Source organism: Chiloscyllium plagiosum, unplaced genomic scaffold (assembly GCF_037043375.1).
Source record: "Chiloscyllium plagiosum isolate Xiang-an unplaced genomic scaffold, Cpla_swu_hap1 HiC_scaffold_39, whole genome shotgun sequence".
NCBI lineage: Eukaryota > Metazoa > Chordata > Chondrichthyes > Orectolobiformes > Hemiscylliidae > Chiloscyllium > Chiloscyllium plagiosum.
Window position 1 is genome coordinate 23,893,154 of NW_028270177.1, and position 11,639 is coordinate 23,904,792.

The 11,639-nt window shown below is 38.3% G+C and overlaps 1 protein-coding gene across 1 annotated transcript in view; it reads left to right on the forward strand.

Moving 5' to 3' along the window:
• Window positions 1-11,639, forward strand: part of LOC122541026 (DNA-binding protein RFX7-like) — an 89,093-nt gene that overhangs the window by 65,897 nt on the left and 11,557 nt on the right. Inside the window, exons 7-8 of the mRNA XM_043677482.2 lie at window positions 6,381-6,588; window positions 9,688-9,992. Of these exons, the coding sequence (XP_043533417.1) occupies window positions 6,381-6,588; window positions 9,688-9,992 (513 nt within the window). The remainder of the gene's footprint in view (window positions 1-6,380; window positions 6,589-9,687; window positions 9,993-11,639) is intronic.

The window sequence follows — 11,639 nt, forward strand, 5'->3', positions numbered from 1 at the left end:
CCCAGTATAGCTTCAAGGACAAATAAAAAAACTGGAATTCTGAATAAGGGAGAACACTCTGTTGGTTTGAGTCATACCAAGCAGAACAGAAGATTATTGTGGTTGTTGGCAGTCAATCATTTGGTCTAAGAATATCATTGCAAGAGTTCCTAAACAGTCCTATGTCCAAGCATTGCTAGCTGCTCCATCAATGAGCTTCCCAACTCATAAGGTCAGTAGTGTGCGTTTTTACTGCTGATTGTCCAATGTTCAGAATCATCCATACCACCTCATACTGATGCAGTCAGTATTCACATGCAGCAAAACTTGGATAACCGGCAAGTTAGTTCTAATGTGGCAAATACCACGCCAGGCAATGACCAACTCCAACAAGAGAAAAATCTAGCAACTATTTGTTGTAATTCAATGGCAGTACCATTACTGAATCCCCCACTATCAACAACTTGGGGCTTATCATCTAGAAACTGAACTGGACTAACCATATAAATACCATGGCTACAAGAGCTGGTCTTTGGCTAGGAGTACTGCAGTGAATGACTTGCCCATTTTTTCCTCAATACTCGCTCATTATCAAGAATGCACAAGTCAGGAGTTGTGATGGAATACTCTCCCCTTGCCTGGAAGGGTTGCATCTCCAATAACCCTCCAACTGTCCAGTCAGTCTAACTTAGTGGAGAAACTATTAGAAGCAGTTGTTATGCACCAGACCAGACCCCCTCAAAATATTTTTAAGAAGGTAGCCTAGACCTAACTTTTTTTTCTGATTTCAAAGACAGGTGTAAAGTGCTGTGTTCAACTGGTCAAATTACTTAACATTAAGCAAAACACAATTTATTCAAACACTGTAGTTAAAATGCAACAAAAGAAAGAAAAACTTAGAATAACTCTATTGGAAAACTTAACAGAATAACATACAGTAACTATTACTAATTAACGTACAGTATAGTAATATCCCTTAAGTATACCCTTTGGCAAGAAGGCAAACTCCACAAAACAGATTTTGTCTTACATGCAATCCAGCAGCCTAGGAAGAGAACTCCCATCTTTTGGCTGTCATTGAGAAAGGGAAAACAGCTTTCACTTTTTCTAGCCCAAAACAGTAGTTGCTGAAATTAACTAAAATCCTTGATCTCTGAGAGTTTGACTACACGCAGTCAGGCTGCCTCTATTATTCCAACTTTTAAAAAAGAAGCCAAGGCCTTATAAACCTATTGTTTATTTTTTCATAGACTTTTCACTACCAGTCCCCCACTCTCTCTCTAAAAGAAACCAGGACAAAACATGCCTCTTAAAGCCATAGCGTCATCATCATCATCATAATTCCGAGGGACAGAATTAATCTGTATTTGGGGAGGCAGGGATTAATCGAGAACAATCAGCATAATTTTGTTAAAGAGAAGTCATGTCTGACCAACCTGATTTAATTTTTTCCACAGGTAAAGTGGTTTGTAGATGAAGACCATGCTTTTGATGTAGTCTTCTTGGACTTTAGGGAGGCTTTTGATAAGGTCCCACATAGAAGACTGATCACAAATTTCAGAGCACATGGGATCCAAGGAATTTGGCAATTTGGTTCCACAATTTGCTGAGTAGTAGGAAGTAGAGGGCGATGGTTATGGGGTATTTTTCCGACTGGTAGTCAGTGTCTAATGGAGTCCCACAGGGGTCACTGTTAGGGCTCTTGCTCTTTGTGCTTTCTAGAGATTATTTAGACTTGCATGTAGGTATGTTGATCAGTAAGTTCGCAGATGACACGCAGATTGGTAAGGTGGTAAATACTGAGAAGAGTATAAACAGGCTGGTCAAAGGGCTGATCAGTGGCAAATGGAATTCAATTCTGATAAATGTGAGGTGATGCACTTGAGCAGGACAAACAAGACAAGGGAATGGATGATGGGTAGTAGGACCCTGGGGAGCACCAAGAATCAGCGGGGCTTTAGTGTATATGTCCACCCATTCCTTAAGGTACAGGAGTGGGTGAAGAAAGTGGTTAAGAAGGTGTATGGTATACTTGCATTTATTAGCGAAGACATACAGTTCAAGCACAGGGAGGTTATGTTGGAACTGATTAAAACATTGGTTAGGTAACAGAGTATTGTACGCAGTTCTGAAATCCTGAAACATTATAGGAGGGATGTGATAACACTGATGAAAAGGGAGCAGCGAAGATTTACTTGGATGTTGTCTCGGCTGGAGAATTTTATTTGTGAAGAGTGATTGGACAGACTGAGTTGTTTTCCTTACAGCAGAGGTGGATGAGAGGGGATATGATTGAGATATATAAAATTGAGGGGCTTAGATAGATAGAGTAGACTGAAAAAAGCATTACTCTCAATGGAGACATAGATTTTAAGGTAAAGTGCAGAAGATTTAGAGCATATGTGAGGGAAACTTTGTCACACAGAGACATTTGGAAAATCGTGATTTTTCTGATGCAAAGTCAGCACGATTTCATGAAAGGGAAATTGTGTCTGACTAATTTATTCTAGTGTTTTGAAGAAGTCTCAACCAGAGTGGCTCAAGAAGAGCCAGTAGGTGTATTGTGTCTGGACTTTCAGAAGGTATTCGACAAGATTCCTCACAAAAGGTTAAGTCATATGAGCCGATGATATTGGAGGTAGTATATAGGTGTGGACAGGGAATTGCTTAATGGGCAGGAAACACTGAGTGAGGGTGAAGGGTTCTTTTTCAGGTTGGCGACCTGTGACCAGTGGAGTTCAAGTGATCAGTATTGGGACTGCAACTGTTTACAATATATGTAAATGATTTGGAGGAAGGATACAAATATACTGTAGCGAAATTTGCGAACTACACAAAAATAGGTGGACTTGGAAGTTGAGAGGAATACAGACAAAGAAATATGATGAATGAGTGTACAAGAACTTGGCAAGTGCAGTTTAATGTAGGAAGATGAGAAGTTTGGAAGTATTATTTAAATGAAGAAAAACTGCAGAAAGCTGTACCACAAAAGAACTTGTGGTACTTGGTGCTCGAAACACAGAAAGCTAGGCGCATGCAATCAGGAAGGCTATTGGAATGTTGGCCCTTATTTCAAAAGATTTGGTTTATAACAGTAGGGAAGTTCTACTGCAACTGTACAAGGTTCTGCTGAGACCACATTTACTTGGCTGTGTTGGTCTCATTTAAGGAGGGTTATCATTTCATTGGAGGCAGTTCAAAGAAGGTTCACTAAGACAATTCCCAGTATGGAGGGATGGTCTGATAAACATAGGTTAAACAGGGTGGTACTCTATTTGTTGGAATAGAAGAATGGGGGGTGATCTAATTGAAACATATATATAGGATTCATAAGGGGCGTGATAACTGTTCAGAGGATGTTTCCCCTCATGGGAGAGTCAAGGACGAGAGGGCAGAGTCTCCGAATTAAGGGTGCCAATTTAAGACTGAGATGAGGAAGAATTTCTTCTGAGTTGAGGGTGTTTGGAACTACTTGCCACAGAGAACTTTGGGGAGAGAGTCCTTGTGTACATTTAAGGCTGAGATAGATTGATTCTTGAAGAGTAGGGGAATCAAGGGTTAAGGGAGAAGGCAGTAAAGTGGATGTAAGGAATGTCAGATCAGCTATTGAACAGTGGAATAGGCTTGAGGGACCGAATGACTCCTCCTGTTTCTATTTTTTATGATCTTAATGTTAGAGGATGGTGGGAATATTGAGCTCTCTATCTGTAAAGATGGTAGAGACAGAAACTAACAACAACACTTGAGAAGTATTTAGATGAGCACTAATAATACCGAGGCAATACAAGTGTATGGGCCAAGTGCTGGAAAATATTATTAGAATAGTTAAATAGTTATTTTTAACTGGTGCATACGTGATGGGTCGAAGGCCCTGTTTCCGTGCTGTAGAGCTCTGTGACACTGACCATCCAGGACAAAAGTAGCCAGCTTAATTGACAACCCATCCACTACCAACAATATTTATGCCATTCATCACTACTATGTGGCAACAGTACTTACTATCTAAAATGTGCACCGCAATGACTCACCCAAGGTTTGTTTGACGGAACCTTTCAAAGACAAGGGTGCCAGATGTGTGAGAACATTTTACAGGTTTCCCTTCAAGCCACAACCTGACTTTCATATGTACAGTATATTGCCTCCATAGTTGCTAGGTCAATATCCTTCCTAATAGGTGTCCCTACAATCTACAGACTGCAGTGGCTTCAAGAAGACAGCACAGCACCAACTTCTCCAGGGCAGTTGGGAATGAAAATGAATGCGGATCTACATCCTATGAACAAATATATGATGCATGGCACTGAAATGAGGGCAATGAGATGAGCAAGATGTGACTAATGTAATTAAGAGAAACGTTTTGATTGTTAGCCTGCTTGCTTACAGGAATGAATTGGTCATCTTAGCAAGTTGAACTTGGCATGCAATTTATTTATTGGTTGGTAGTGATCTGTTCCTTACTGCTGGCAATATTGACTATTCCTTTCATGAAGCTGCTTTGTAATATGAGCAAGTCTATTTCTCCAGTATGATAAAGACCAGAACTCAAAAGTTAGACAGAGCTTTCAGCTACCCTGGAATAGTTTACACACTGTGGTGTCAAAGGAATTTTGAAATCTTAATTGAATGTCCAAGGAACAGCTCCATGGACATCATGGACTCTATGTATCATTTTGGTATGTTTTTGTATGTTATTTGTCTCTAATCTAGATTGATATAGTCTTCTGTCGTCTCATTGCCTGTTTAATCACCTGCAAGGTACAGGAATGTGATAGAATACTGCCCACCTGCCTGAATGAGTGCTGCTCCAGCAACACTGCAGAAGCTTGACATCATTCAGGACAAAACAGCCTGCTTAGTTAACGTGGTGCCAGACCTGCAAAAAATCGCTCCCTTTTTACTGCCATGCGCAGTATCAGCAGTATGTATCATAAAAGATACACTGCAGAAATTCACAAAACTCCTTAAACAGCACCTTCCAAACCCATGACCAATCCTGTCTCAAAGGTCAAGGGAGCACCACTGGCTGCAAGTTCCCCTCTAAGTAATTTACTTTTCCCACTTGCAAATACATTGCTTTTCCTTCAGTTTTGCTCGGGTCAAAATCCTTGAAAGCTCTCCCTGTCAGCACTGTGGCTATCCCTTGCAGCACACGGACTGCAGCAATTCAAGAAGGCAGATCACCATCAGCATCTTGAGGGCAACAAAAGATGAGCAATAAATTTTGTCCCAGGTCACATAAAAGAATAAAATAGAAAAAGTTTTTACAGTATTGGATTTCCATGAAACATTGCCCAATGTAAAGAAAATTAGTTTCTAATTGCCTGATTTGCTCAATTGTGCAATAAATGTGTTGATCAGTATAAGTTGCTGAGTAATTCCTAGAAATAATCTGTCTTTCTCCTCTCCCCCACACATTTTTTGGTGCCATTGCACAACTTCCAAAAAGAATATCTAATCTGTTAACCTCATGAAGTAAGAGTGCAGTGTTTCCAAACCTAACAGACATCTCCATGCCAACTTATGGCAGGATTCCCCCTACTTAAATTTGTAATAAAGTTTTTTTTTTTTAAATTTTTTTTTGTTACTTTCAAAACAAATATTCACTACTTGAGTAAGACTTCTTTAAAATTAATCATCTGTTTAAAGTTGACATTATTTTTTACAATTCCTTGCCTTTATTAAATAACTGCCATAATTTGTGTTGGTACTTTACATTCAAAGCAGCTGGGATTGGGATGTAATAGTCTTACAGTCAAAAGCAGTTTATGTTGAAACATTATTTCTTCAGAAATGGACATTTGACTTGTTTGCATAGTCAGTTATATTTATGGTATTACTTCAATCCTTGCATTTTGTGCTATCAAGTGGGCGGCACGGTGGCACAGTGGTTAGCACTGCTGCCTCGCAGCGCCTGAGACCCAGGTTCAATTCCCGCCTCAGGCGACTGACTGTGTGGAGTTTGCACGTTCTCCCCGTGTCTGCGTGGGTTTCCTCCGGGTGCTCCGGTTTCCTCCCACAGTCCAAAGATGTGCAGGGTCAGGTGAATTGGCCATGCTAAATTGCCCGTAGTGTTAGGTAAGGGATAAATGTAGGGGTATGGGTGGGTTACGCTTCGGCGGGTCGGTGTGGACTTGTTGGGCCGAAGGGCCTGTTTCCTCACTGTAATGTAATCTAATCTAATCTAAAGTGAAAAATGTTCTTTCTTTTTGATTAAATTGCTTTATCAAGTTGTACTCCTTTCACTGAACTGAGCCACATTCAAATGGTTTTGAGGTGGAAAGTAGCAAAAATTGCCTGTTGAATTGCTGCTTTGCTCAACTAAAATTTTACCTGTACTTGTTTTTAAGTATAGTTTTGTTTGCAACAATTATAATCTAATGTTGGGTTATGTTGCTTTCTAGCCTGAAGGGTCACACTCTGCAGACCACCTGCAGAGCATTGAAGAAGAGGTCAGATCTGCAGCTTGCAGTCTGGTATGTGAGTGGGCCCAGAAAGTATTAATCCGAAAATTTGATTCGGTGACTGATCTAGCTCGCTTCCTTGTTACCAGTCACTATATTGGCACAAAGTCAGTTGCTGCATTGTCAGTGATGGCAGGTGCAACTTCAGGTGAGTAACTGATTCATTGTAATATTACCCAGTTTATCTCCATTTAATTTCTTCCTTAAAATTAATACTGCTGTTTTATTTTATTTGGATAGGGTGGTTAAGCATGCAGTTTGCTGCAAAGATGCTCTTGATTTAATATTATTTAGGAAACTTGCATTTTGAAGGATTATGGAAAATGGATTTAGTTCAGGTTTTATGGTATTACCTGGTGTAATTTATTTAAAAGTGGTCATGGAAAGTTCATTGTGGACACGAGATTTATTTTAAAGTTTCCTGAAAATTGCATAATTGGTGATAAGTATTTTGGTGTAGATGCCCTGTTGAGTCTGATTTTGTTACTTGATTTAGTAGAAAGAAAGTCTGCTGAAAATAAGTTTGTGTCAAGCTGATCTCTCCAATTTGAAAAGAACATCTATTGAGATCAAGGTGAAACCTATTTGTTCTCTTTAAAAGAATAATTGAAGAAACATCTCAAGATTATTTTCTAAACTGTAAGACTTGAACGACAACTATGCATGATTAGAGACTTGAGAGCATATGTTAATATAAGAGCAACTGTCTGTGGAACATTCTACATTTTATCCATTTCCTTTCACTGTTAGCTCTTTCAGCAAAGGTTTTTATTTTCAGAAAGCCAACCTCCACAGAATTTCTTTCCTTTTAGTAAGGGACCACATTGTTTCCCTTTTTGGTCTATAAGCTGGAGTGGAAGTTGGACTGCTATGTATCTGAAATACTAGGAGTTTTGCATCTGAGAATTTGGTACAAGATAGTGTTATTTCTCAAGGCAGCGAGAGATATTTGGAGACAGAATGGCACCAAAGAGTCTACGAGTTTAAGAAAAACTTCTTGATGACAGTCCTCCAATTGTTTGAGCTGCAGTTTGTTCCAAATACAAAAGTACAGGGCAGTACGAGACATCCAAATCCTGCAAATTGAATAAGTCAATCTCCCTCACTTTCTCTGCCTGCCAGCCTTTCTCCCTGCCCCCTCACACTCGCTCTCTTGCGTGCTCTCTTTGTCTCACATACGCAGAGTGAAGAATCGCCATTTCTTTATAGACAACAGCATATCATCACTGCTGGAATCAGTGGAAATTGCGGAATATAATCTAATCCACCCTCTAATTCAGACTTTTGATCTCTAGAATTTTGTTTTCCCTGTTTACTTTTTAAAATCCATAATGTATCGAATCTTTGTCTTTTGTCTTAATTTTGAATTTGTGTGCATACTTGGGGTTTCTGAAGAGATGTAGTTTTAAGTTACATAATAATACATTAGAAATCCTTTTGTCTACGACTTGTTAAATAAATTAATAAAAACAGAAGTTGCTGGAAAAGTCCAGCTGGTCTGGCAGCATCTGTGAGGAGAAAGTTAACATTTTGAGTCTGGTGACCTCAAAATGGCTTTTGTCCTCAATAGCAGTTAGTCAAGCAAATTGGTTCTCTTCATGATTTGAATAGGATTTTGTACAATTCGTGACGACTAGATGGCTGTTGTGTTGCAGCATAATAACATCTGTGACAGACAAATTAGGAAATAATTACATTTTGTGATGACTTGTGGAACTGTGGGGTACAATTACCGTCACACTCTTCCCAGTAAAGTTGCAACATTTTTTCATTCTCGCCGATTATTTTGGAGATCAGACATCCTGGAAACCATAGGTGCATCAGATTGCATGTCTTGAAAATGTCATGTATTTGAATATTAACCTTTCACTTGTCAACAACATCGAATTTTCCAAAAAGGACACTAAAGGAAACACACAACAAATATAAATACAACACTCAATGGCAGTTATGCACCTGATATTTGTACCTCCAGACTGTCTCTCAATTGCAAATTGGAACTGAATAATCTCAAGATGTTCTATGGATGAGAAGGGGCAAAAATCCATTTTTTTGTTTTGTTTCTTTCTTCTCAACTTGATAATGTGCCTCCCTGCATGATGGTTACGCTTATGTCAATCTATAAACCAATTTCTCTCAGCAACAGCAATTATCTTTTCATGTAGTTATAAAGCATTTCCTATATGGAGAACTGAGCTGGTAGAACAGGTTTCTACTCTGGTTACTGTTTGTAATCTTAAAGAGATATTTCAGAAAAACAGATTTTGATGTTTGTAGCGAAGAACTTTACTCATGACAATACATTCACACCCCTTCAAAAATGATTATGGAGACGCAAATGCTTCACTTATTATATAATAGATTTTTTAACACGTTCTAAAATCATCCTTATCCTGGACTTTGTCACTACTTATTGTGAAAATTATTAGTGAATCATCAACTGCTTTAGTCTACATAAGACACATGCTTGTCTATTTATAGTTTGACTTGTATATATTCCATTTTGCCATTTTTTTAAATAAACGGTGCTAGTATCCTTTCCTGCTGCTGTTGAGGTTTTATTGCGTAAGTTCAGTTTAAACTTATTTTGGCAAGCACACTACATCTGGTTTGTATTTGATGTCTGATGCAAAAAGTGGCAATGTTCTATTCCTAGCATTGACATCCTTATTAAACATAAAAAGAGGTTATTTCCTAGTATATACAAAAATATTTTGAAGAATCAACAAACAACCCAACACTTTGTCAGTATGACTATGCACTCAAGAAACAACTAGTATGTGCAAACAGGCCCTACACTAGTGTAGTTGAAAGTCTTGAGTAAAGGGGCTAATGTTAATTATGACAGTGGATAGTGAGCAAGTAGTGCTGCTCTCTGTATATCCTGAGTAAGGACTTCAAAAAATGGACAGGTGGAGCATTCTGTAGGGATCAGTGGAACAATTATTTGTGCAATGTATTGCAGAAATAGAGATTTATATGACCCTATGACACACAAAGGAATAAATGGACTGGTAGAACGAGGGTCTTGTTTTCCACAATCATAACATCAGGTTTCCACTTGTGTTCAAGCTGAAACAAAGAGAATAGCAGACATAAAGTGAATGAAGTTGTTTTTTAAGAAACACATTTTCTTTAGAAGCTGCATATTTTAATGTTAGTGATGCTGCTGATATTTAAATGACCTACAATGCGCCTGATACTCATTCGTGTTTTTTCACAGTTAGTGTAATTTTCTTTCTTGCAGGAACAAAGCAACCTTCTGCTTTTGTGCCCATGACTGAAAGCAATTCCTTTCAGCCACAGGTAAAGACTTTGCTTTCCCCATCAGTTGATGCCAAACAACAGTTGCAACGTAAAATTCAGCAGAATACACTGAAGAAACAACAGGAGCAGAAACTTCAGTCTCCACTACCAGGCGAGCAACAAGTAAAGAAACTAGAAGGTGCCACTGTTGGGCAAGTATCCAACATCCCCAGTGGAAGCCCTGCTCTTCTTTCTCCTCAACCTACTATTGGCATTGTGGTGGCAACTGTTCCCAGCCCTATCCAAGTAAGTCATTCATTGTTCAATATCAAAATCGAATACTCAAGAAATAGCAAGTCAAAGGTTATGAGAGTTGTCAAAACTAAAGTTCATTATCTGACTGTGAATTGCTTGTTGACTTTCATTAGCCAAGCTATGTAATTTTTGCACATTGCACTTAATTGATTATTCTTGGTTATTTTGATGTAATGTTGTACTTTGGTGGTTGTAAGCCTTAAACTGCCTTTAATCTGTCTTAATTTTCATATTTTATCTGCTAAACTAGGCAGTTCATATGAAGAATTGTCAGATTCAATAAAGCCTTTCCCTTCACAGAAATGAAACAAAACAAACCACATTATATCCTTCCCCATGCCTAATGGAACAGTATTATGTCAACAGTATCAAAACTGATTTTGATTACTGCTCATGTTATTCTGCTGTGTGCTCTCCCCTGAAGATGGTATAATGATCTGCAAATCATTAGGGAATGAGTCTTATTGCACTTTTAAACCAATAAAATGTCCCAAGAAAGTTCACAGGAGTGTTGGCAAGCAAGATTGGACTCCAAACCAATATGCAATAAACCTGATCTTTCCAAAGCCATAGGAAGTATACATTATGTTAAGTTACATTATGGCCTTTTAAGCCATAAGAATATATATTGAGTGCCTGAATTTGTTTTGGAGCATAAATGAGTTGCACAGATCAGATTATGTCTTCAGCTTGTGATCAGTTAACTGAGAGCAATATGAGTGACAGTGGTGTGCGAGAACTATTTATTTGTTCAGGATTCAGTTAGGTCTCAATTAAGGTTCTCATTTCTAATTGCTTCCAGTCTGAATGTTTGGGAAAGGCAGCTTAAGGCTCAGATGTAATGCTTTTTCTGGTCATGTCAGTGACGCTTGCTGACTTGTTCTGGTCATGGTAACAGGTCTGCTGATATTCATGAACAACAATCACAGCACAGATGATCAATTTCAGGGAGAGGAGTAGAAAATTGACAGAAGGTTGATAAACGTGCAAACATATTAGAGTAATAAATCAAATTTGGGAAATTAAATCTTGATTAACGTCAGATGTTTACAAATGAAGGACTGTGTAATATAGCCTTGATTTCTGATTAACTCAAATTTTAAATGGGAATCATTGAATATTAGCCTTTGTTTAGTGCTAGTACACTTTTGAGTCAGAAGGTTGTGGGTTCAAGTCCCACTCCATAGACTTGAATGTTATCTAAGCTGATGCTTCAGTCTGAAATACTGTTTTTTGCATGAGACATTAAATCAATGAATCAGCTGCCCTTCAGATGGTTATTAAAGATTCCATGGTACTGTTTAAAGATGAACTGTGAATGTCTTCCCAGTTTGTTGGGCGATGGGATTTTGATTGCCATCACTAAAATGGACTGTCTAGCCGTTGTCCTTTAAGAGACATTTTGATGCACAAGTATCTCCAAAATAGTTAATTGATGAAATTTGCTTTACATGGCCTTAAATGGTATTACATCAATGCAAGTATTTTGGTTTGGTACCAAATGCTATTAATGTTGTCACCAAATATAAACATTTAGCTTTGTATCTTGAAATAGGGAAAAATCCAATGTATTTTTTTCATTGTAGCTTGGTTCTCTTCTGATTCCAAGATAGTTGATTCCTTATAAGCATGCTATTG